Source organism: Hibiscus syriacus, unplaced genomic scaffold (assembly GCF_006381635.1).
Source record: "Hibiscus syriacus cultivar Baekdansim isolate YM2019G1 unplaced genomic scaffold, ASM638163v2 tig00116989_pilon, whole genome shotgun sequence".
In the NCBI taxonomy this organism is placed as follows: domain Eukaryota; kingdom Viridiplantae; phylum Streptophyta; class Magnoliopsida; order Malvales; family Malvaceae; genus Hibiscus; species Hibiscus syriacus.
Genome location: NW_024063508.1, coordinates 2,122,886 through 2,150,871, shown reverse-complemented (window position 1 = coordinate 2,150,871; position 27,986 = coordinate 2,122,886). Strand labels below are relative to the sequence as shown.

Here is a 27,986-nt window from a genome sequence, read left to right as displayed (position 1 = left end):
TGTAATATCATATTTATTTATTTAATTTTAAAGATATTTGTTCATTTGACGTTTGTAAACATTTTCATTTATATGTCCACAAATATATTCAATTAACATTTACAAACATGTTCATATAGTGTATGTTTAGCGTTCATTTATATGTTCACAAACATGTTCATTTTCAAGCTAAAAAATGCTAGAATTACACCACTAATGCTTAAAACTTCATAGTTTAAACTTCAAATTTCACTATATGTTCAATTTAGTCTCTATATTCACCAATATTTAAAACATAAAAGAATAAAAAAATAAACAAAATTGTTCATAAACTTAAACAAATGAGTCAATAAACAAACTCATAAACAAACCGAACGCACCTTTATTCATATTTATTCGTTTATTAAACAACACAAATTTTATTCATAATCGCTATTTAACTTAACAATCGAACATAAACCAATGTTATATTAACAATTCACCGAAGGTTATGCTCATTTACACCCCTATTTTCACCCTCCAAAAGTGTCTTGCACGTGTGGAGGTTTACCCTCCCAAAGTGTTTTGAATACTTATGACTAAGGGCACAATTATGTGACCTATATTTATAATAATTGATTCAAATAATTTATTTTTAGCAAAAGAAATATCACTAAGATATCAAAAACGACATAATGATAAGAAAAGATGTGATTGAAATCAAAATGATAAAATTGAGAAAGAAGAAAATGAAAATCAGATAAAAGTAGATGATGAAATATGGAGAATTTGAAAGGAAAGTACTGCTTGCCATTCTGATGTGTAGTAAATACACGTTGAACTCATAACTTGCAAAACACGGATGTACAGCACTCAAGTACAAGCATTCACCCTTCATCTTTTACCAGCCTAATTTACCAAATTAACAAGACAACTAAATTTTACCATGAGTTTGAAGGAATGATCCCAAGCTTATTTTAAAATCTCGCCAACATCTCATGTTCAGGTCCCGGGTTTCCCTCCCCTCCTCAGTAGTTCCTGATAAAAGTAGATGCCAAACATTAATATTTTGATTTTGCACACAAGCCATTTACATGCACTTTGCTATATATACCTGTTTGGTTGCAGCGATCGAGACGCGCTGTCGTTCTTTTCTCTCTCGTTGGCACTCTCCACACCAGCTTGAGAAATCTTTCTGGTATTTCCTCAGCTCACGAAAGACCGAACTGGAAGAAAATAAACTTACAAATCAAATTAAGGAATGTGCACTGCCCATGAAGCCCAGCATTCACACATTAAAACTCAGAGAATATCGAGTAGCACCATTATCCGAGGAAAGAATGCAAATGCCAGCTAAATTAAATTTTCAGTTCACGGCAACTTTACTACATTTCAACACCAAAACAAGTCCAAGACAGTGCAGGCCAATGAATAAGTTCTATTCAAGAGGCAATCTCTTTCAATTTCTAGAAGTAACTCATGGTTGCTATCGCAACTTTAAGAGGGACCAATCTAGTAATCCCTCCGAAAGGTTTTTACATGTTTGGCAGATTTATAATAAGGGCAGGAGAAAGATACCTTCTACACCACAAAAGTAAGTTGATCCGGTGACCAGATGTTGTGGCTCTTGCACCATGCCTATGGCGCCCACGATGAAGAACTGCATGTCCTGGGACATGTGAATAATCCAAAATTTCCTATAATGCACAAGAAACATATCACGTTTTTGTCACAGTAGCATATTAAATTAGAAAAATTACCAGTATATATCTTTTATTCAAGGAATCAATAACTAAAAAAAAAACTATTTAAAGACTATGCTTTCTCTCTCTTGTCCCAGGAGATTACAAACTGGAAGAGATATCTTCAATTCATTTTTTAACCAATTTGTTATTTCATGCTCTCGTTTACAAAAGAAAACAGCCATAGACTAAAAGAAGCATAATAGGCTCTTTTGGTATTCTTATGATATCTTGTTTTGAATAAATATTCTTATGATATTTCAAATTTGAAGAAATGGGGAGGGGTTTTGTCAGATTGTTGGTTCTTGTCGACTCAGTACTATATGGAACTTTTTTTTATCAAACTGACTATACTTTGTCCCAGGGCAATTATAGAGCATATGATTAAGCTTTCATTACGGTAAATTAGAATGAATAAAGGAAGAACAAATTAGAAGGATTAGCATACATCCGACTGGGTTTCTGAATTGACATGCTTATCACACCTAACACCTCGAAAGAACAAGTCCCCACCAGAGAATTTTTCACCCAAGCAAACATTTAAGGTGACTTCTGAATCGTCCACATGGAAACCTACAAACATAAGATTACGGAACTTTGTGAAGCAAAAAGTTTAACAAGAAGATATAAAGCTAAAAGAATAAACAATATACACACCAAAACAGAGGTAGTGTTATAAACAAACAGATTAGCAGAACAAACATTCAATAAATAAAATTTTAATGTGCACAAAAATTAAAAAAATTAGGAAAAAGCATAACCAAGACAGGTGAAATTAATGATCACCAAGGGGTGTGGGAGAAGAAGATGATGAGCATGAAATATTAAAAAAAAAAAAAAACAGATGATGCCATCAATTGATAAGAAAAAAAGTAACAAGCAATAGAGAAAGCAAAGTTAACGGACTGATGCAAATATTTTGTGCAATACGTTCTAAACACTTTAACAGTAGACTCCATAGAATCATCAGTTTCCATCTACCAATAGCTAATGCTTCCTCAGGTAGTGAATGATAAATAGAACAGCTTACATTATAAACTAGAGACATTCTAAGCACTTCCGAGAACCATTCCTAAGAAGAGAACAGAAATCGGAACATACCAAGCTCAACGTCCCTGTCAATTCCATATTCAACAACAAAGCCATGATGAGAATCCAACGTAGATCCACCCACGTCAGAATAGAATACTGCAAACCATTTCTCAAGATATATAAAAGAATATGATGGTCTAAGCTTTAAATGTAAATACATATTAGCAAGCATTTACAATCTCATTATGAAAGAAAAATTAAGTACCTCTGGATATAGGTCGGATAAAGTCCTCCATCAACTTGTCAAGCATGGTCTCCAGGCCAAAGTCATCTAAAACAGCACCAAATTTGTTCATCGTGTTTGGTCTCATGATTCTGAACTTTGTCTCATGGACCCATTTTTCAAAGTTTTCAACCTAAGCAATCAGATCCTGATAAGATAAATATAAAAACTAAAAAAACAAGAAAGCTAAGTAAAATTGAGAGAGAAGGAGAGAGAGACAGCAATGATATTATACCTCAGATAATAACAATTCACAGAAACGGGGCTGAAACATTTCAAAAGTAAAAACCCCTGGCATAGGTTCAGCCATTATACTTCTAAAGCCTTCCTCTTTATTCTCATTAATTGCTTTGAGAAATGAAGGGACAAAGAAGTTTGAGGCATGCATGGTATACAATTCCCTATGCAGAGGCTACAAAAAGAATAGATCAAATAAGCAGAGAAGAATATAAATATAGACTTTACAAAGATAAGACGCTATGAGGAAACTATATGTAGTTTGACCATCGTCATATATCTCAGAAATCGGGTATAGTTTTGAGTTTTTGCAGGCATAAATTAATAATGGCCAGACGATAATTATACTATGCACCTGATAATTTGATATAATCTTCTGCCTGTATTCCCGATGCCTTTGAACCTGTTTACAAATTTTTTTAAACAGTGAAAAAAGTAAATATAAATGGAAAAGGAAAATGAATAGAGATTAATATCTGCACACCATATAGCTTAGCTTCAACTAAAGGCTGAAAACAAAGCATGTAATGACAAAATTTGACCAACATAAAATCACTGAAAAAGTATATAAGCATATCGACCATCGAAAATAGGATGCATAAAATCCCCCCACAGATCGATAAACATATCAATTCCTACTGATCCAAGCAACATTAGGCAACTCATAATTCAAAATAAGAAATTAAAAAATATCCCCTTTTTTCCTACATTTTTTCGGTAGACGTCCACTTTTTTCCCAATGAATCAAAAATGGATTAAAAAAGGCACCAACCATTTTCACTTGCCAGCGAAAAATTATTTTTAAAAGGTTATATTTCTGATATCGCATTATAAAAAAAAAAACAGATTTTCACCTTCATGAACATAAATTCTGAAAGTTTAACAGAATGCTAACATAACAACATTTAAAAATATACATTTTAATCTCATCGGCTATAAAAATCATAATGTGCAAGGTTACATTCAAAAAGAACGAAATTATAGACCCTGACAATCAAGCATACAATATAAGGGTTAAAAGGAGATAAACAAAAAGGCTTACTCGAGTACGCTCGCCATCAGGAGAGTAACGAAGGATGATATCGCGCATGTAATGGAGCTTGGAATCGCGAGGGAGTGAGAGCATCGGAGGAGGCAAGTAACGTTCCAGTGAGCTGAACAGAAGCGGACTAAACTCCAAGTGCAAACCCTCGTAGCTCTCCGGCTTATGCTCTGTGTTAGGGTTCAGCCGTAAACGGTGTGCCGTCGCCATGCCTGGCAATACCCCGACCAAATTTCCGTTGTGAACAGTGCTCGGCGGCGCTGGCTGCTGGGTCTCTTTCCTACCGACACCAAAAGACATGATTCCTCTAATCCGAAAAAATACACACACGTTGGCATCAGCCTAGCAGCAATTTCCAACCATTTCTATCAGAGAAATGAATGGGAAAAAATAAAACTAGCCAAAGATCAAACCAAAACAAAGCTGGATTTTGTGTTTACGAAGGAAAGGGTCCTTTTTTCAGAGTTAGGGTTTAATTTGTAGCAGACTGATTTCTGTTATAAGGTAGACGACGATGGACCTCCAATCCCGGAGTACGAGGGTATTTATATAATGCGTAAATTACAAATTTGGTAACTGTACTTTCATCCAATTTCTATTTTACTCACCATACTTTCAAAATGTTTAATTTGCTAACTCAACTTTATGGATTGAATTTTTTTGTCACTCTATTGTTATACATTTGATAATTGAACTTTCATATGATTCATATTTTATTCAACGTACTTTCAAAAATTTTAATTTTCTCACTCAACTTTATAGTTGATTTTTTTACTGAGGTGAGACGAACAGACGCAAGGTGGCAGGAAAACAGGTTCAAATTACTTACCCAATGGATGATGATGAAGACAGAGACGATGAGAGGGCAAATTGACTGGGTTTTGGTTGGAAAGAGGAGAGGACTTTAATAGTGGCAGCGGTGAGACGAAAGAATGACATGGGTGGTTGAAAATCGATGGGAAGCTTTGGTTTCCAGAAAAACCTTCGACAGTTTTTATACGACGAACGACGAGGAGCCTTGACTATTAGCCACAGGGTTTTGGTCGTGGTGGCCTGTCGCTAACACTGGTACTGGCGGCGATGATTACCATCCAACAACGACGGAGATCAACGACGGGTCACCCAATAGGCTTTCATTAACTATGAAGGGTAGGGCTTCGATCGGGAGGCGACATCGGTGCTACTGAGGTGGCGGTGCGAGCCATTGTTGGCCGAAGATGGGTTTAGCGATGTGAGCAGCAATGGATGATCGTTGGCGACGAGAAGTTTAACAGCAGACTAACCAAAAAAAACTCAATCTATAAAGTTGAGTGAGCAAAATAAGAATTATATAAAAGTTCAGTTATCAAATTTGTAATTTACCTTTTTTTCTGACATGTCATAGCGTCTATGGCTTTTAACGATTAAAAAGTTATTTCTCTAAGCTACATCATAACGACATGGGAAGTTTAACGATCGAGTGACAAAAAAAACTCAATTTATAAAGTTTAGTGAGCAAATTAAAAAATTTTAAAAGTATGGTGAATAAATAAGAATCATATGAAAGTTCAGTTATCAAATTTATAATTTATTCTTATATAATTTCAGTTCAAGAGAAAACCTCTTTTAAGAGGGGAAAAAACTCCACAATAATCATCATAGTACTCTTTTTATTATTTGACTATAAAAATTTGTAAAACAATCATTTGATTTGTAGAATATTTTTTTCAATATTTTTTTTGTTAACTCAACAACGTGATTTTTCAATCTACTTTTGTTAACTCAACTACGTGATTACAGTGAAGTTGCAAACACTATGGTGGCGTTTGGTTCGCTGGAATGTTTATGAGAGAATTAGAATCTGTGAAGGAATTGAAATCTGTAGGAATTGGAATCTAATTCCATATTCTGTTTGGTTGGCAGGAAATGGAATTGGAATCCAATTCCATATTCTGTTAGGTTCGCAGACATGTCAGATAAATTTGATTTCAGTAATATAAAATGAAAAAATTGTCCTTTTTGTTTTTTTTTTCTTTATTTTAGTTTATTTTACAACTTACATGTAGTAATATATTATAAAAAATTTAAAATTATTAAATTTTCATTTTATTGATTGATTATTCATTTCAATAAATTATAAAAGTCATGCTAATAAACATTACAAGTTAAATCATCGCAATCAAAATATGTTAATAAGTTACCAAAAGATAGAGCAATATTTCGATACATTCCAATCAGAGTATGTTAATTAGTTACCATAAAATATACCAAAAACTATTTTTATTCAATATGTGAATTAGAAACTCGTCCCGACACGACTCAAAATAATAAAAAAATTATTTTTATTCAATAAAAACATTGACTTAATTGAAAAAAATTATATATAGAGGGGTATTATTGTAATTATTCCTAAATATATAAGGTAAAATTATATATTTTTTTTCGGGTCAGTCTGATTTTTTTCACCCTAAACCCGACCCGACCCGACCCGAATTATATATATTTTCGGGTTGGTCCGGTTTTTTTCACCCTAAACCCGAACCCAACTCGACCCGACCCGAATATCACACTTAAAAAAACCCGACCCGACTCGACCCGAATATTACACTTAAAAAACCCGACCCGAATAAAATAAAGTTTCATCCGACCCGACCCGAATATATGAATTAGAAATCTAACCCGACCCGACTCAAAATAATAAAAAAATATTTTTATTTAATAAAAACATTGACTTAATCCAACCCGACCTGAATTATATATATTTTCGGGTCGGTCCGGTTTTTTCACCCTAAACTTGAACCCGACCCGACCCAACCCGAATATATGAATTAGAAACCCGACCCGAAATAATAAAAAATATTTTTATTCAATATATGAATAAGTTACCAAAGGATTGATGAGGGTAGTATGGTCAAATTTAAATTCCCTCCAACAAGGGAATTGAATTTCATTCATTTTGGATGGAATTCACTTTCCCTCATTTGATGGAATTGAATTCCATCAGGGATTCCAATTCCCTTGAAAAACTTGAACCAAACATGGGAAAGTGGTGGAATTGGATTCCAATTCCCACCAATTTCAAGGGATTCCATCCAACCAAACGCCACCTAAGAGTTATGTAACGCTTATTTTCGTACGATTGAATAGAATATTGTTCTTTTATAAGGTTTTGAATTCAAACAGTTATATTTATTAAATATTATTAATTATTAAAAAATTAAATATATATTACTTTATAATCACTTAAAATTAAAAAGATAAAAACACTCATAGTTGATCAAATACGATTATACGAATAAGTCATTACATTTGAAACTCAAAAGAAATGTTGGACTAATTAAAAATTTGTTATGATGACAAAATTACTCTCGACATTTGTATAAATGATAACTTTGACTCATATTCTTTTTTTAATATTTTAATTTTAATATCTTAATTTTTATCAAAATAACGTATGATGGATGGAAATCATTATTTGACTAACACTTAACATGTGCTACTGACTTAATATTTTCACTTGTATTAGATTGGTGATGTGATAAATATCACATCATTATATTAAGTGATGTGACATATAACACATCATTATTTTCGATTCACATAACATATATTATAGCATCACTTCGAGCGATATGACACATGTCACAATATTTGTAGACTTTAAAAATGAATTTATATTATTCATTGACTTTTTAAAATTATTTTTAGATTTTCAATATTTAATCCAAATATCAATAAACTAATTTTCAAAACTAAATATTTTTCTAAAATTAAGTCATGCACTGGGTTTTTTTTTGTAAGCTTAAGGAAAGAGGTTTATTTTTCAATTTTAACCGAATTAATTGACTGAACCGAATTAGTTCGGCTAATTCAACTGACAACAAATTAGTTCGGTCGGATAATGTTAATATTTTTTCAATATTCGATTAACAGGTAATTTGGTGTGAAATTGGTTAATTAACCGCATTAACTAAAATTATTAAATATATTCTATATATTAAATACATATGTTAAGCTACAAACCCATTAAGAGTTAATACCCACTTATTTTTTAGGCTAGGCTCATTAAATTTGAATACCTAATTAAACTTTAACATAAATAAAAAATACTTTTATTATATTCAAATTAATATAATGAAAAAAGTATTAAAATTTCTGGTTAATTCGGTTAACCAACCGAAATAACCAAACTTTATTCAGTTATGTTAATATTTTAAAAAAAATTCAGTTTAGTTCACAGTTAAATAAAAAAGTTCAGTTAATTCAATTCGATTAATAACCAAATTATTCGTTTGAACACCCCTACTTAAGTACCGCTCATTTTACATAATGACACATTTATCACAATTAGCATATGATATCACATAACATCGATGACTAGAGTAGGGGATGCCAACACCAACAACCAGTTGGTTTGGTGGGATGAGGCACTAGGTTTCTTAAGCAAGGTCAGAGGTTTGAATTCTAGTATTTGCGAATGGAGCAAACTGGATTGAGAGGGTCGCCCTCGTCTCTGCAGTACTTGATCTGGATTCATCAATTAATAAATCCGGATACTAGTGATTAATTAAAAAAAAAGGGAATCCCGATAACACACTATCAGTAATAATTTCTGTCACGAGAGTGCGTGTGACTGCCTGATCTAACATGGCATCTAACATAGTGGTAAAAAACCAGTAACACATAGATTCAGTTTAACTTCCACGTGAGCCTCGAGATCAAATTGTTCGGTTTCAAATAGCGTCGGATTAAACAAACATACACATACAATTTACAATCAAGCACTCATGCCTCACAATCATATTTTTCATATCAATCACAGATGAATGGTTCACATCACTATTATTTTCTCATTTTGGTCGAGTGGGTGCACCTTCTCTCACTACAGATCAAAATGCATTCTTAAATCTAGAATATATTAGGCATAACAACAAAATGACCTCACAACATTTACACAAATGGTCATTTTGCCTTCTATATTTTTTACCCAACGTTTTATTTTTTAGAAAAATGTGTGTAATATCCTAAATTTTGTCTAGTGACCTAAATATAATTTTTGAAAGTTTAGTAGTAAATTATAAATTTTGAAAAAGTTTAGGGACCAAAGTGTAATTTTTCAAAAGTTATGTATTTTTGCCCCATAAATGAATAGTTTACCTCCAAGAATGATGTTTTCATGGGTTTCGGATTTTTGATCTGAAATTTGTATTAGGCTATAAAGGGATAAAGTTCGAGAAAAATTTCGGATAATCGGATCGAATCGAATTTTTAAGATACTATGAAGGATGATAGAGAAAGGTTAATAATGTCATTTCCATGTTTTAAAATGTTAAAATTTAACATGGTTCATTGAATTTAAGATTGATTTTTCTTGTTAAATCGGGACCGTTGGATTAAAGTGGCAAGATTATAATTTTTAGAAAAATACAAGGGCAAAGTTGGAAAATATGAATATATTTATTCATATTTGACTTTGTATGATGATATTAACAAGTGGCATGGTAATTGTCAACACACTTTTTCGTCCTACTAGGATTCAAACTCCTAAAAATAGGATAGAATTTTGCTAGGATTCAAACTCCTAAAAATAGGATAGAGTTCTACTATGATTTAAACTCCTAAAGATAGGATCCACAAGCACTATAAATAGCCATTGTAACTCACTATTGTAAGACAGGATTTACAGACAAAATACAGAGGAAAACACGGAAAATACAAAGGCAAAGCTATTATAAACGATTCGAAAAGGAAATAAAAGGTAGCATTTTTTTATTCGTTCATTTCTCGCATGTGCACGTTATTTTTTTGAGATTTGGTTCGAATAACCCAAAACGTAGGTTGCGCCGATGACCAAAAATGGGTGGGGTTCGAAGTTTTGAACCTAGATCTACCCCGAGGCGTGTTCATTTTTATCCCCCTAATGCGTAATATCAACGTTAATTGTCTTTCAAATTTGGCCACAATCTTTATTTTTCTTTATATTAGTCATTTTATTTATTATACAAATATTTTTATTTATTTATTATTTACATTATTGTCATTATATAAATATATATACGCATGTTCTTTTAAATGATTTTCAATTGATTTTTTTACACTATATATTATTATTATCTATACATATATTTTTTATTTATTTATATTCATTTGGTTATTTTTTAATACTATATTTATTATTTATATATATATACTTTTTTTTTAAAATATTTTACTTATAAGCGTATTATTACTATATATATATATATATTGTAATTATCTTTATTTAGTTTTTTTACTTTATCATTATACATATATGTATGTTTTAAATAGTTTATTTATAAGCCAATTATCATTATATATACTTTTATATTTGGTTTATATATTTATTTTTTTTTTTTTTTTTTTATATTATATTATTTTTATATTACTATTATTATTGTTATGATTATTATTTTTCTATTTTACTCATTTATATATATATATATATTAATATTTCATTTATTTATTTATTTATTTTTCATTTTATTTTTTTTACTTATTTTTATTCTTCATTTTTTCATTTATTCATTTTTTCCCTCTGACAAATCTTATGACTTTTTAAGGGTATTTTCATCAATTAATCAGAGGTAAGTAATTCATTATCAAATTTTACCTTTTAATTTAAAATTACAATTTTCTTAATTAAGACAACGGGAAATTACGTATTACCGAAAGGGCGGTTCAAGGGTGTTAATCCTTCCTTGACCGTAACCGACTCCCGAGCCCGATGTATTTCTGGTAAGACGCATATCATGTAAGAAATAGGGTATCCGATCAACCCATTTATTTTTAAATAAATGATCGGTAGCGACTCCCAATCCACATTTTTCAAGTCGAAGCCCAATCCCGGGGCCCAACTGAAATACGGTTGCGACAGTAATTATCATTAGTTGTTAAGGGTACATTTGTTATTTTCACTAAATAAATTTTTAATTCATTTTAGCCATTAAAATGACAAATGGCTTAGATTTTTAATTAGAATTTTCAAGAACTTTTCTTCATCTTCATCCTCCATTGGCGTGTATCATACTAAGATAAGAGAAAATGTTTCTTTCTCACTTTCAATCCAATTTATTAGGAATTTGGGTGAAAGCATGAAATAAAAATTTGTTTTACTTGAAATTCTCTATCATTTGGTACTATTTATTCATGCTTCCCATGCTTGAAAACTTGAATTCTTGAATTGAGTGGATGAAGAGGAGGTTAGGTTTTCATGTTTTAAGGTTGGATTATGATGAAATTGATGTTTTAGAGTCATTTCTATGCTTGAAACATGATTGAAAACAATTAAAATGGTTAAATCAAGGTTTGGCCATTTAGGTTTTTTTTTATGGAAAATTGAAGTTGAATTTAAATTGATGTGAGATTGATTTTAAATGCATGAAAATGATGTTTAGATGTAGAATTCATGCTTGAATCAAATTGAAAATCATGTATATATGAACCCTATATATTCAACCTATGTAAAAAAATTAGGAAAAATATGGAAATTTTTCCTTAAGGTTAGAAATGATGTATAAATGATTCTACAATGTTTAGAATATTGTTTGGACCAATTAGGACTATTGTACAACTTTAGGGACCTATTTGTATATTTTTGAAAATATGGGTTTGGAATGTAAATTGTTTAAAAGTTGATGGGTTATGCTTGAATTAAATGTTAGAATGTTTGATCATGATATTAGAAGCTCGAATTGAAGTTAAATGGTAACGAACCATTTTAAATATTTTGGAAATATTGAGATTAATTCAATAAGGATTCATTTTAATGATGGAATTATGAAATTGGGAATGTCATGTGAATTGTTGATGGATATGAATAGTAAGGGAGTTGAAGTGTTAAAGTTGACATTTATCGTATGAAATGAAATTATTGAAGAGATTTTTAGCAATTTTTATGCTATTGTGTGCCTTCTATGTTAGTAAGATACTAACATTTGCTTTGAAATGTATGTGTTTGTTAATGATGCACATGTAAATCATGATAGAAAACGAGTTAAAAGCTAAGGAAAAAGTATAAAAGTGAAGCTTATATCGAAAGTAAAGGTTTGATAGTAAGCCATATTAGGTGAGTGCATTACTATACTTATATTATTATATATAATATGAGGAATACTTGCGATGAGTCAACCTTGAATGAATTCAAAAGAAAAGTATTTAAATTGTATTTTGATCTATTTTCAAACTGCTTTATAAAATAGTATTCAAATGATTTTGGGTATGAATTGCTCAATACATTTTTATATAGTATTTTACTAAATGGTTTATGGATTTTTTTGGGTATGAACTGCCCAATGCACTTTTATATGGTAATTTAGTATGATTATCGATATTGAATATTTTGATATCTTAATGATATATGAGTTTGATAAGAAATACACATTGTAAGTATATGAGGTTGTCTCGTATAGTTGGCATGCCATAAAGATGAAATATAGCATCTTTATTATGTACTAGCACGTCTGATTTTGGTGCTTTTGTACGTAGTTGCATTGAGTACATAGTCTTCTGATTTTGGACTATTGTACATCTGAGAGTAGAATACATAATGCATATGATTATAGTATTACTTATATGTAGTACAGAGATATTGTGTTTTACAGTACCCGTATGTCTGTCTGTTACTAAAAGTGCAAATAGTGTATACTAATCTGACTCGCGTTGTAATATCCCAAAATCAGTGCTAGTGACTAAAATGGAAGTTTAGAAACTTTGAGGTCTAATTTTGAAAGATTGAAAAGTTTAAAGATTTAATTGGAGAATTTTGATGTCGAATTTAATAGTATAGGTTGAAAGTAATAAGGGTATTATGGTCATTTTAAATGAAGATTTTTATTTCCCTTTATATAAGACATATAAACGTGGAATGAGGGAAAGGAGAGAAAGAGAAATCTGGAAGCTTGCTTCTTCTTCTTCCTTATTCTTACGTGAGAGCCAAGCAAAGGTGAAATTTCTTGTTAGTTAATTTCTTATTGAATTTAAGGTTGGTTTATGATCATTAGATGATAATTAAGCTTAAGGAAAGCTTAAGTTATCTTAAAATCAAAGGATGAAGGAGTTAGAAGAGATTAAAGATTTGGAGTTTTTGAATGAAAACTTGGAATAGAGTTAATAAGTAGAATTAGAAGTTAAATTCGTCAGTAGAATTAAGAAGTACGAAGCATTAGAAATGAATTTAGAACACATGAAAATTTTATGAAATTCTTTGATTCAAGAATTATGGTTAGTTATGAAAGATGATGAAGTGTTATAGTGTTCTAAGAAGGTTTATGTATGTATAAATAAGTTTTAAGGTATAAGGAAAAGTTAACAAGTAGAATTTAGGGGAAAAGGCTTGAATTTTCAGGTTTAAAAATGGAAATCTGGGCAAGGGGTATTGGTACCTGTTGAGTAGGTACTGATACTACAAGGCAAATTATGAGGAATTGATTCATGGGGTATCGATACATGTATGAACAATATCGATACCATATGGAAGGGGTATCAATACCATATGGAAGGGGTATCGATACCTATGGGGAGGGTATCGATACCCTGAGAACTTCGAAGCTAATTTTGGTATAGGTACCTGGATAGGGTATCGGTACCCAGCATAGACGTATCGGTACCCTAGCATAGAGGTATCAGTACCCTAAGGGTAGTATCGATACTACTTAAGCTGGGAAAGTGAAATTGGTATTTGATTTAGTTTGTTTCGATAAGAATCTTTACAAGAAATCTGAATTTCGATATTTATTGGATTATGTATTCGTGTAGATAACGATCGAGAGCAAAGTCCGGACAAATCGAACAAGTGATAGCCATCAAGGAAAACATAAGATATCGATATTGACTAGTGAGGCTGGGTGATAATGCATCACAAGGCTCACATCAAAGGAAGAAGTAATAACTCTTCCAAATGATCCACTCGTCCAAGCATTGGAAAAGAAGACCAGAACAATAACAGACTTGAGACGACTTTTTGAATGGGTCCTGATCTTATTTGGTCAACATGTCTTCTGGACATACAACCGTCTGTCTCTTATATTTTCAACGGTTCTTGAATCGCATCAATCCGATATCGGGAACTCAAGATATGACCATTTTACTGAAGATGGTGCATGCAGGAAATCCTATACGAGATTAATACGTTATTTTGTAAATATTACGAATTTTCAATATTTATATTGATTATTGGTAATATAATTTAATATAGGATGATTAATTATCTTTTAGGATCAGATTTATTATTTTATTAGGAATTAAGGTTGGGTTAAAACAATATTTTTAGTTATTATTATTTTATTAGGAATTAGAGTTAAAACATGTTTAGTTTATTATTATTTTATTCTTTAGTTATTTAGGACCTTTACAATTCAGCCCCTATATAAAGGAGGCTTTATTCAACTTTGTAATTAAGATTTCTTTGATTAATAATACAACGAGAGTTCGTTTTTGCAAGTGTTGATTGCCTTGTGCCTTCGAAGCTTCTTCTCCTGGAGTTCTTTCAAGTTCTTGTGAGGGAGATTAATCTTCACACTCCAATTTGCCTTTTCATCGCGACTAGGAGGGTTGGTTAGAGCCATTTATCGTGTTTACCTTTTCATTGCGACTAGGAGGGCTCGATAGGACACTTATCCATCTATTTTTCCACAAATCCATCCGCACCATCAATCATCTTTACCGTTCACCTTCATAAGGGAGATCTTTTGATTTCTTTATTATCTTATTTCATCTTTCATTTATTTATCTTTTGTTTATTTTATTCTAATCGTGTTGTCTTGATTCCAGCACATAAAAGAAAACCCTAAACAATCCTAGCGACTGCCGCCACCTTCCCATATTTATCACATTTGTTCTTCATCGAGTCTAGAGCTTTCTAGGTTTAATTCTTCAACAAGAGCAACGTTCATCAATCCGCCACCGCTTCCCTATCAATTGGTATCAGATTTGGGCCGATTCTTGGAAAGAAGCAAGCAATTTTACTTGTTCTTGCACACAAAACCGTCAAGGTACCCCAACGGAGCTAGTTCAGAGAAAATTCATCGTTTCAGGTTCTTTTTATTTAATTTTAATTTAGATTCAAATCATTCTTGTTAGTTTGCTATTTTTTTCAAAAAAAGGCAAAAAAAAGAAGAAAAAAAGCCAAAAAAAACCAAAAAAAAAAAAAAGCCAAAAATTTCAAAAAAATTGCAAACGAAGGTATTTATGGCTGATTTTATGCAGATATCATATCCATCTTAATTTTAATTTCCATTCCAAAATTCACTTCAATCAGAGTTCATTAGAGCCTTCAAATACATCATTCAAGTTTTATCAGCAGATTCGGTCTAGAATATTGTCGAATTTCTTGAAAATTATACAGGAGGAATTTTGTGGTGAAAATTTCCATATTGAAACTTCATATATTGGAGATCATTCACACAAAATATCAGAATTTTTGGAGATCAAGAACAACTTCAAAAAAAGTGATCAAGAAAAACAGATTGTTTGAGGAGTCACGTTCATTAGAGTCTACTGGATACTACTGAAGGTATTTGGTTCTGAAATTTTACAGGTGGTTTCTTGACGCATCGAAAGACATTCAATAAATTTTTCAGAATTTTTAGACACCGGTAACCCCCTCAAAAGCGTTGCTCAAGTTGATCCAGCGTTTTCTAGGTTTTCTGGTTTGGTCCCTTTTTCTTTGACTCTTAGTGCTTTAGGTTCTTTTGTTTTTCCTTGTTATTGTTATTTTGCATTATCTAACACATTATCTTCTTTGTGTTAGTAGGACTAAAGAATTTGCATACTTCTTCCTTCTTTGCATTCTCGTTCTCTTGGAGTCTAACCTTTGTTTGGCCTCTTAGAGCTTTTAGGTTTTTCTTATCGCCTTTGCTAGTAATCAAACTCCGATACAAACTGTGAAAGACTACTTGGTAAAGTGAGTTTTAAAGAGTACAAGATCGGCTTACTTGCCTCTCGTTGTGTTACTTTCTTGGAGTGACTTGTGAGGTTTCTTGCTTTGTTGAATTTTCTTTCTTTTATTTTTATTTTACTTTAAAATTTTCTTTTGAGTGTTATGATTTCAGAATGGGCAACACTAACAACAAGACACTTACGACTATCTTAGCCACACTTGCCCGACTCACGACTCAAGTTGAAAGATTTGATGAAATCGTGAGAGAATGACAAGAACCACAACTGGATCTACCAAACCAGAATCCAAGACCAAACAATACTAAACTTTTGATACCCGGGAAAGAACAACCACGTTTCCAAGCACCCAAACTCTTTACAAAACCAAAGTTCATGATCCCATCTTTCAAAGGAGACAACGATCCATATAGGTACATCGAATGGGAAGGAAAAGTTGATCTCATGTTCGCATACCATGAGTGCCCCCAAGCTAAACAAGTTCACCTCATCACCATACAATTTGAAGGATATGCTCGAACTTGGTGGATGAAAACAAGGAAAAAGATCCAGAACTTCCAAATTCCAACAATCACTTCTTGGACCGACCTCAAACAAACCATGAGGAACCGATTCCTACCGACACATTATACACGAGAAGTTAAACAACGACTACACCGACTTCGACAAGGTAGTAGTTCAGTTGAAGATTACTACAAGGAGATGTAGTCCTTACTCAATAGGGCTAACATAACCGAAAAAGAAGAAGTCACCGTGTCAAGATTCGTCGTCGGCTTAAACTCAAACATCACTGATCTTCTTGATCTACAAGGGTACGAAAACCTTGAAGATACACTAAAGAAAGCAATGACAATCGAAGCACAAATCCAAAGGAGATCTCGAATCAGTGAACATTACCAAGGTACTTCATCCTCTTACCAAGGTAATCCTTCAAATCCTTCCTCATCTTCTACTCCATCTTCTCTGATAAAGCCAAGAGATGACAAACCTGACAAGGAGAAAGAACGACCAGCAAAGAATGACACACTTCCAGTCCCTAAAGATCAAATAATAATTTGTGAGGAGGTAGGGAAAGCAAAAAAGAAAAAGTTGAGAAAGAGACAAAAGCAAAAGAGGTCACTAGTTATAAAAGCCAAAAGAATAATGACCCATGGAAGGTGAGTGAACCTAAATGTGAGAAGAAAAGAGTGACTCAAAATCTATGTGTGAGCACAAAAGAATTGTGAGAGAACCTTCGTTACAAACAACCTTTCATCCTTGTTCACTTTAGGGAATCAATTGTTTCGATTTCTAACATTAACAAGGATTTGCCTAGTGTGTTTTCATCTTTGTTACAGGATTTTCGAGAAGTGTTAGGTGATCCACCTAACGAATTACCACCGAAAAGAGGAAAACAACACCAAACCAATCTAATTCAAGGTTGCATCATACCTCGTCAAACATACAATCTCGAAGAAACCAAAGAGTTAGATTTGTTACAAAAAGGCTACATCCAGGAAAGCCTTAGTCGTGACGCCATCTTAATGACGAAACATGACTTGAACAACTCCACATGCTTTATAGTTCATGCACAGAGAATCCATGTAAATGATGATAAAGTAAAAGCAACACGAGACTGGACCACACCATCTTCCATCGCCAAGAGTTGTCGAATAGTGCTAGGTGACCCTCCTGACGGGTTACCACCTGAAAGCCCTAATCACTATGCCATATCAATTAAGAGTCATGATTTACGGGAGTCCAAAGACCGAGGTAAGCAAAACACAATAGACGATGCACTACCACGAAGGTATACTCTTACTTATCAAACGCATACTACTATTCCGAGAATTGAACATATCAAAGATGTATATCACAATAACTCGGATATTTCTGATAATTCTACCCATACTTTTAAAAGTGCTTCTAATGAGCTTTATCTTGTATATGAGTTTCCTTGCCAACTAAACAGGTTTTACAGTCCACAAATCTCCTCCCGAGAATTCTTAATTCATGAACCACACTTAGGAGAGTTAAGGGATTACTTTAACAAACCAGTTGACATGGTTTTTAAACACTCATTCTCGCCACACAAGAATAAAACCATGGAGAAATTATCTGAAGCAATCATACAGAAAGCCAACAGAGGTCTACGCCATGTTGAATTTCAACCAAAACATCATATTACAAGACTTGTATGCAAAAGAGGATTTCAAGACTACAAGAAATCAGTTCCTATAAAGAAGAAACCTCGACTAAAATGCATAAAGACATATCACATTGATCCTGGTAAATGTTTCACAAGTTTTCCGTTCAACACATCTAATTCTCTTTCTTTTGGATTTTCAGATTCGAGGATGAATCCTTTTGAGGAGTGGGGGAATGATACATGCACCAGAGTCCAGAATACATGCTTGGTTGGACTAATGTTTCTACTCGAACCTATTAGAAGAACAAAGTCTCGAAGATTCAAAGCATATCTATTCGGTAAGAATAATGTGAATGAATCATTAAACGATTCTAATGTTGCTCCCTTTAATGTTTCAGATTTGAGGTCGAATCTTTTTGAAGAAAGGGAGGATGATACATGCATCACAAGGCTTACATCAAAGGAAGAAGTAATAACTCTTCCAAATGATCCACTCGTCCAAGCATTGGAAAAGAAGACCAGAACAATAGCAGATTTGAGACGACTGTTTTAATGGGATCCTGATCTTATTTGATCAACATGTCTTCTGGACATACAACCGTCTGTATCTTATCTTTTCAACGGTTTTTGAATCGTATCAATCCGATATTGGGAACTCAAGATATGACCATTTTACTGAAGATGGTGCATGCAGGAAATCTTATACGGGATTAATACGTTATTTTGTAAATATTACGAATTTTCAATATTTATATTGATTATTGGTAATATAATTTAATATATGATGATTAATTATCTTTTAGGATCAGATTTATTATTTTATTAGGAATTAAGGTTGGGTTAAAACAATATTTTTAGTTATTATTATTTTATTAGGAATTAGAGTTAAAACATGTTTAGTTTATTATTATTTTATTCTTTAGTTATTTAGGACCTTTAGAATTCAGCCCCTATATAAAGGAGGCTTCATTCAACTTTGTAATTAAGATTTCTTTGATTAATAATACAACGAGAGTTCGTTTTTGCAAGTGTTGATTGCCTTGTGCCTTCGAAGCTTCTTCTCCTGGAGTTCTTTCAAGTTCTTGTGAGGGAGATTAATCTTCACACTCCAATTTGCCTTTTCATCGCTACTAGGAGGGTTGGTTAGAGCCATTTATCGTGTTTGCCTTTTCATTGCGACTAGGAGGGCTTGATAGGACACTTATCCATCTATTTTCCACAAATCCATCCGCACCATCAATCATCTTTACCGTTCACCTTCATAAGGGAGATCTTTTGATTTCTTTATTATCTTATTTCATCTTTCATTTATTTATCTTTTGTTTATTTTATTCTAATCGTGTTGTCTTGATTCCAGCATATAAAAGAAAACCCTAAACAATCCTAGCGACTGCTGCCACCTTCCCATATTCATCACCTTTGTTCTTCATCGAGTCTAGAGCTTTCTAGGTTTGATTCTTCAACAAGAGCAATGTTCATCAATCCGCCACCGCTTCCCTATCACTAGGTGAGTGCATATTAGTTATTATATGATGATGAATGGAAATAAGACTTGCGATAAGTCTATTTCCTATATTAGAATGCATGAACTTATGATTATAAGCATATGTTTGATATTAGTATATGTGATGTATGCTATTGTGTATATTATATAATTATTGTAAATACATGTTATGTGAGTATGATATAAATCATGTGACAATAAATATGAGAATATATATATATATATATATGAATGAGATATGTAACCAGGTGAACATATGAAAATATGGCTATAAAATAAGCTCTATGACTAGGAGCTATAAGATAAGAAAAGATGTGAGTAAATGATCAAGAGACATGAACTATGTGACTATGTATGAAGGGTATAAGTTATATGATTTTAAGGTATGAGAATACATGGTTATAAGGTAAATTATGTAATAATATGTGAATATGATAAAATGAGTTCATGAGAATTAATATGAGTTAGGTAAGAAAATGTAAAGGTTATATAAATAATAGGAACCTGAGTGGGACAAGTACATAGTTGTGTGATCATTTATGTGAATTAGTATAATAGAATTGTATGATTAAATGAGAAGTGAGATAAGCTAAACATGATTGATCTATAGAAGGATGTGAGAATAGTATACCAATTAGGAGACTTGAACATAAATGATGATATAAACATATAAGATAAGCTATAAGGGAAAGATTCATGTGCTTAAATAAAATTATGATATATGGGTTATATGAAATTGAACTAAGTAAATAGATTATATTAATATATAAATGCAATAATAGATGTGATATGTTTATAAGTATGACATAGGTTACATGAAATAGGTATATATAAGAGAATGGAGCATAAGCTGTATGAGATGATATAAGTTATTATATTCATATATGATATATGCTATTAAACAAGACATATGTGATTATGAGAAGAAGAATATAAACCATGTGAGTACAAATATAGGTAAAATCATATATAAGTATATATGACTATGAGTTATAAGAATATTATATGATTTATACTAGGATAAGTTATGAGACTATATATGAAATGAAATGAGTTATATGAGTACATATTTATGTGATGAAATGGTGGACTATATGAACATGTGAATATATTTCGATGAGAAGACATAAGAATAAGATATAAGCAATGTGAAATAACATGAAAGATTTATATAAGCTATGTAAAAGTGATCTACGTGACTATATGTATATGTGATCCAAGTTATGTGACATAATCTACGTGAAATGTGAAAGTGAATTACATGTTTATGTGAATATATGAAATGATATAAAGGATAATGCCCATGTTATATGTCATGAGAGCTTGGGGTATAGTTGGCATGCCAAGAGTCGAGGGTCTACGCGGTCCTTCGGGACATATATGTATACTTTGGAACATTTATGAGGTCCTTTAAGACACATACATGGTCATTGGCATATATATATGATTCTTAAGGAATTTCTATGTGGTCCTTATGGACATCTTATAAGGCACTTCAGTGCATTTCTACGTGGCACTTCAGTGCAATTCTACGTGGCACTTCGGTGCATTTATACGAGCTATGGTGACAACATAGTGCACAAAGTTCTCACATGAGTACATGGGCTAATAAAGAGATAAAATAAATAAATATGGCATGATGATATGTTTGTTTCTTTGTGCAATGATATATGTGTTATATGATGTTAGTGTGTATATATGGTAAGTAAAGGGTCATATGATAAAATAGATTAATGATAATGCTAAGAACAAAAATAAGAATAATGAAATGATATGTATATGTATGTATTTATGTTTAGATGCATAATGCATTCTATAGTTTAATATGATTACATGAAGTGTGCATAGATGGAATTAGTAATGATATGTTATAGTAAGTTTATTTATGCCTCACTAAGTTATCGACTTAGTGTGTGAGTGTTTCACACGTAGGTTTTGGAAAGCGAGAAGAGAAGCTAAGAGGAGCAAGACAAGTCATCATCTCCATTATGAAGTTCAGATAAGAAAAGTCTTTTATTAATATGTATATTGGTTATCTGAACTGTAGTTGGCATGTAAGAAAAACAATTTTGAATTGTATATGCTCTAATAAGTTAGTAAAATTTTATTTGAAAAAAATATGAAGTTTTCTTTTAACGGGAAATTTTCATTATTTCGAACAAGTAAAGATTTTGAAAGTTGACGTGATACCTCAGACTCGGATCCGGGTCAATTACGGATTGGGGTGTTACACGCGTAGCATACATTCTCATTTATTATACATGGGGTTGCAATTTAAATGGATGCAAAAAGTGAAAGTTTATATGATTCAATTGAAAAAACACTTTCATTGAATATTCTAATTTGGCATAAAGTGTCTTATTTATGAACTATTGACTTTAAACTATTTATTTTGATATATAGGCGCTAAATTGAATTGTTGCCTCTGCACTACTGATTTTAAACTGTTGATTTTTGAATTGTTGATACTAAACTGCTAATTTTTCAAATTTCTTATATGAAAAGTGATTTAACATTTTCGTTCTTATATGTTTATATATTATTTTCTGAACTATGATTTATTTGGTATTTTATATGTATCGATGTGTCTTACTTCAGTTACAAAATGTCTCACTAAGTGTATACTTAGCGTGTGATTGTTTTATGCGTAGGTAAAAGATAAGCGATTAAAGTAAGGAGCTAGGCTCGACATTACCTTTTGAGGATCAAACCAGACCTCCAGTATCAATATGACATCTTTCTATGTTTTTGTTATTTCTAGTTGGCATGTATATTTTATATGTTATGTTTGCTCTGATATGAATAGTTTTTTTTAAATTGTTTGTATAATTAAATATGCTAACTTATAAAGGATATTACTAGATATAAATAGTAGTTTATATTGTTTGGTTGGTAGTTTATTAAATTATAATTTAATTGCTAACTAAATAAATTTTAAAATAGGTAATTTTTAGGTAGTTTTCTTCTTTATATGAAACTATATTGAATTGCTATATTGCTACTTAAAAACGAATTCAATTTGAGTGTTAAAATATTACTTTTTAAATTTTACACGATTATTTTAATAGAAAGAAAATTTTACCGATTTTCGAATATGAAATGTTTTAAATGTTTAATGTGACATTCCTGATTCATGTTCGAGTGCGGATATGTGAAAGGGGTGTTACGATACCTCTTATTAGATGAAAATTGTTAATTAACTAACGATCAATGCTTCCTATTGACGTGGGAGGTATATATATAATGCCATGTCTTTAAAAATTATTTTTAAATATATTTTTAGAAGTGTATATGTAATTAATTATAATTATAGTTTAGTCTAAAAATAATTTTTGCTGACATGGCAACACATGTGGACCTACCACGTCAATAGGAAGTATTGACTATTACTCAACTAACGATTTTCATCTAATTAGGAGGCATTTTGCTCCAAAATAAAACAATGGAGGATAAGATGCTTCAAGCCTCCAATAAAAAAAAAGGATAAGGACAAAGTAACCATTTGTGCAAACGTTAGGGGTAATTTTATTATTATTCCATTGGATTATGCAAGGCACATTAACATTTAGAAACTTATGGTTTACGAATTATCAATCCCATTTCACATATTAACGCATTAAACATTGGAATGGTTTACTCACAATCGACCTTTTATACATTTTTTTTGTACTTAGGGGTTTGATTGTGTTTTCTCGATCTTAGGACACAATTCACATTAGTCCGATTAGGACTTTTATAGGTCCACATGTTTACTAAAGATCATCCCTTGATCCCACACTTGAAATCAAAGTCAACTTATGAATTTTGGGGGCAGTGAGCATTGGTACCAAGTAATGGGCATCGATACTTATCTTTGGATATTGATACTCCTCTTTAGTATTAATATCAAAATTAGACTCGAAGTTTTAATAATTCTCGTAAGTATCGTAACTCTTATATAAATATCAATATTCATCCCTTAGTATCAATACTCACACTGAGTATCATTATCATTTTGTCTTGAAGTTTAATTAAAACCATCGATATCGATACTATAACCTCAGTATTGATATTAAAAGAACAATATTGATACCTTATGAACATGATATCAATACTACCCTTGTAAAAGTCCAAATTACTTCACACATTCAAAGGGCATATAAATGGCCTTTTTCTCACTTGAGAAACACTCCAAATCCACTATAAACACTATAGAACAAGTCTTACTTCACCTCTAAAATTCATTAGTGTTACTTACGATTATTTAGTACCTTTTTAACACATGAAAACACATAAGTGACACATTGAATCTGAATCATGCTTAAAAACATTCGAGATGCTCAACAACTAACAAGACATAATATTTAGCAACACACAAGTAGCACTTTAAAGTTGGAGGTGTACAATCTTAATGCTTGAAACCTGAAACCTGAAACAGAGGTCATCTTCCACCAAGTTTTTTTTTCCTTTTAGTTTTTAAAGGCTCTCCAACCTTATGTACTTCATAAACCATAATAAAAAGGATTACTAACACATCTAATGAAATGAAGAAAGTTTGATAATACATTTTTATTATAAATTCGAACCAAAATAAGCTGAGATAGTTCATGGTCCTAAAACCTCTCTAAACCCCCCAAATGTATTTCGTTCACAACTACAACAGATATAGAGCTCTCCACTAAGTTCATGAGGGGGAGATTCAAATTCCTACCTTCACAATTTCTTAAAGAATCTATAGCACAAAAAAGTTGACGCCTTCAGAGTCTTTACCAAGCTTGTGGAGAAAGAAGAGATGTGGGAAATAAGAAAAGAAAAGATGAACAAGAATTTTAATTACACAATCACATGTCTGTAAATCCCTCGTGTCAATCCACACACATTGACCTGATAAATCGGAGTGTTATAATATATGTATTTAAAAATGTATATATATGTGTGATTTGTATGTTTAAAGTTCAAAAATAGTGGAAATCTTCGACACTATAGGGAAAAAATCAGCGAGTGATTTTACAAATCTAACGCATGCCATAAAGCTCATATTAGATGGTGTAGTTTGTCCATTATTGTATATCTGTTGTTATGACATTATATTTTTAGTTAATTTGCTTAAAAACTTATTTAATATATACTTAATTTTGTTCATATATATATTTTTAATTTAAAACTTTGGGCATTCAAAGCTAAATTCGGGTTCTCAAATTAAGACTTATCGACCATAAAGTTGTGTTGTATTAAAAGGCCCATTAATAAGACTCTTTTATTATTATTATTATTCAAATTCAGGCTCTGATGAACCCAATCTATACGTATGAAGCCCTAAAATTGGGCAAACTATTTATATTCAAGATAGAAACCCATGCATAAAAAAATGGTTTTTTTGGCCCAATAGGGCACCCATCGAAATTATTTGACCCAATAGGGTACCTAAAAAATTAATTTGGGATCTACGACATTTTCTATAATGTAGGGGTGATGATTTCCATGAGATATAATTTTTATATTCGGGGCCCAATATTTTAATACTTCCCGAGGAAATCGTCACCTCGAGACGACGAGTTCTATTAAAAAAATTATTTTTTACAGATTATCATGTGACTTTTATTTTTTGGAAAAAAATACAATGGAACTTGTCACCTCGAGGTGACGATTTTTTTTCTTCAAAATGTGGTAGATTATGTCGAGAAGAAGAACAAACTATGAAGATTATATTAGACCTTAAAAAATACACATTAAGAATGAAAAAACAATAAACTTAATACAATAACATAAGGACGTAAATAACACTAACCTTATGAACACCATAAACATTAAATAAAATCATTAACATAAGAGTAGTGATTAAGAAGTTTTAATCTTCGTAACCAGTACACCCGTCAGAAGTAATATTAAGTTCTTCAATTCTCCATTCTTTTGCTGTTGTCGTTCACGTACGAATTGAAACCATGGTTTTGGGTCTCCATCATCTATGTTTGTTCCTTGGTTATTTGTCTGAGGTGGTGAGATATTTGAGTTGGAATCAACATCCTCAATGGTATGAGCAAGGTCGAGATCATCAAACTCTACAAACAAATTGATATTAGACAAAGAGTGATAGAAGTATATCTTAATCATACAAACAAGGTCTACATCATCGCTTAGATGAAACCTCGTGCATAATGCTGAAAATTTGTAATATAAGGAAGATAATCTTCTACTGCTTCCGAGTAGAACTCTCGTTTCTATACAGAACTTTAGCTCGTGTAGATGGATATTTTTGGGAAACACATGATTATATAATGCAATCGTAAAAACAGTTATGCAAATAGTTGACATGTTTAAAAAAACTAAAGCTTTGGAAGTAAAAGATTGAAGGTGTTTTAGATTTTTTTAGTTCAATATTAGAGTAAAATGGCTTTCAACTCACACATATTAATAGTTGTTGAAGATGATTAAATGAGCACTGAAAAGTTGGTGAAATTGGTTATTATTTGGCCTATGTGAAATACATGTTTTTCTGATATGATGTGATAAACGCACCACAAGAAGCATCGCAAAAAGTGCCGCAACAATTAACGACATTTGTAAACAATTAACGACATTTGTAAACAAAAAATGCATCAAAAGGTCAAGTTCTATAGCAACGTTTTTCTTAGAAACGCCACAAAAGATCAAGCTCTATAAAGGCGTTTTTCTTATGAACTCCGCTAATTGCCTTATCTTTAGTGGTGTTTATCCCCTTATCCCATTGTATATGAGAATAGGGTTTTGTTGTTGTTTAGTGGTGTTTATTTTGTAAAACACTGTTATATGTTATGATATTTTGCAGTGTTTTTCTTTACAAATGCCTCAAATATTTACGCCATTAATGGCGTTTTCTTCACTGAACGCCGCAAAAGAACCTAATTTCTACTGTCTTATTTACAAACACCGTTGTGGTTAACTGATTTTGCATATTTCATTTTCTGCTTTATGTTACCTAAATTTAATATCATGTAACATTATCTAATAAATAAACTTAAAATTTAATTACGACACAAATTATTTAGAAAAATAAATCAAAATTTATAAAAATTAAATTAAATCTAACATAATTCAACATTCTTCACTAGAATTTTGTCTAGGTTCTTTCTCTTTTAATTAAAAAAAAACATTGTTCACCAAAATAAAATAAAAAAAATTCTTCGAGTAACAATTTTGAATATTGATCTTCTAGCCATAGCAGCTCACCCCACACGGTGAACATAATCTCTAGGATACCTGCAACAAGGGATAGAACCCAAATACTCATCCAATAAGTAGTAACTTTTTCTCAGTGAAAGGTTAAAAGGTAAAGCACGTACCGAATATTTCTCTTAGATGACCTTTATTAAGATTCATGCTCAATTAATCAACATAAAGAAGCAAAGTCTCACGGATAGGAGAGGTCTTCCAAAAATGAATGTCAAAATGAATAAGTACAAGAGCATAAACTTCAATCTTTTTCAAGCAATGTGGGTCAAAATGAATAAGTACAAGAGTATAAACTGTTTTAATTTTTGTTGGAGAGGGACAGGACAAGTGTATCATAATAAACTAACAACATAGATAACACTTATCATGTCCTGTGAGACGAATGATTAAACTAAAAACAACTTCATAAAAGATTATTGATTTTCTCTATCACTACAAAACCACATACATTAGCTTCAAGCAAATCAAAACTATGTTTCTTTTTTTGGCAATTCTGTGATTTCCCAAATAATGAATTACCTTTAAAAGTTCATTCCCTAGTTTAACAGCCAAGTATCAATAGCATTAGGAGAACACCAACAACTGATAATATCACTGCAAATAAAAATTTTGTAGTTTGTCCTGAGCAATGAAGATGAAGCCATTGCCTAAGAAAAACTTCATAGTAAAACAACACAGATAAAAAATGAGATCATACTTTACAAATATAATACCATATTAAATAGACTCAAGCATATAACTTAAAAAATATTTAAAGCTAATTTAACAGCTTCTGTCTGAAGTTAAATGATTGGCAAGCCTTAAAATTTCAATGCATATGAAATGAAATAATGAGTTCCCAAGAATAACCAACTAAAAAAACATAACTTTAAGATTTGGCTAATCAAAGCAAACTAATAACAACCTCAGAAACTCAAAGAAAAAGTGTCAGCATTCAATGTAAAATAGAAACTGCTAGGATCAATTGAAAAATTAAAAAA

At 31.6% G+C, this 27,986-nt stretch overlaps 1 protein-coding gene across 2 annotated transcripts; it reads right to left on the bottom strand.

Annotated features, from left to right (window-relative positions):
- Nucleotides 1-826: 826 nt before the first annotated feature.
- LOC120193126 (2-oxoglutarate and iron-dependent oxygenase domain-containing protein CP2-like) lies at nucleotides 827-27,986 on the bottom strand. Of its 2 annotated transcripts, XM_039195728.1 has the most exons (10): nucleotides 27,968-27,986; nucleotides 4,295-4,650; nucleotides 3,608-3,655; nucleotides 3,251-3,427; nucleotides 2,998-3,148; nucleotides 2,802-2,888; nucleotides 2,149-2,273; nucleotides 1,537-1,655; nucleotides 1,073-1,184; nucleotides 827-996 (listed from the first exon to the last, which is right to left on the bottom strand). In XM_039195728.1, exons 2-10 carry the CDS (start codon nucleotides 4,592-4,594, stop codon nucleotides 961-963), a joined length of 1,155 nt encoding a protein of 384 aa, XP_039051659.1. In that variant the 5' UTR covers nucleotides 4,595-4,650; nucleotides 27,968-27,986; the 3' UTR covers nucleotides 827-960. The 2 variants fall into 2 exon arrangements, with proteins under 2 accessions (XP_039051659.1, XP_039051658.1); XM_039195727.1 differs by lacking the exon at nucleotides 27,968-27,986 and having other exon boundaries at nucleotides 4,295-4,779.

What these genes read in the sequence shown, in the direction of transcription:
- LOC120193126 (XM_039195728.1), bottom strand. Translation starts at nt 4,594, where the DNA reads ATGTCTTTTGGTGTCGGTAGGAAAGAGACCCAGCAGCCAGCGCCGCCG. An exon ending in ATTCAGAAACCCAGTCGGAT is followed by an intron (nt 1,656 to 2,148) that starts GTATGCTAATCC and finishes TGTGCATTATAG; the next exon opens with GAAATTTTGGATTATTCACA. An exon ending in CGATCGCTGCAACCAAACAG is followed by an intron (nt 997 to 1,072) that starts GTATATATAGCA and finishes TACTTTTATCAG; the next exon opens with GAACTACTGAGGAGGGGAGG.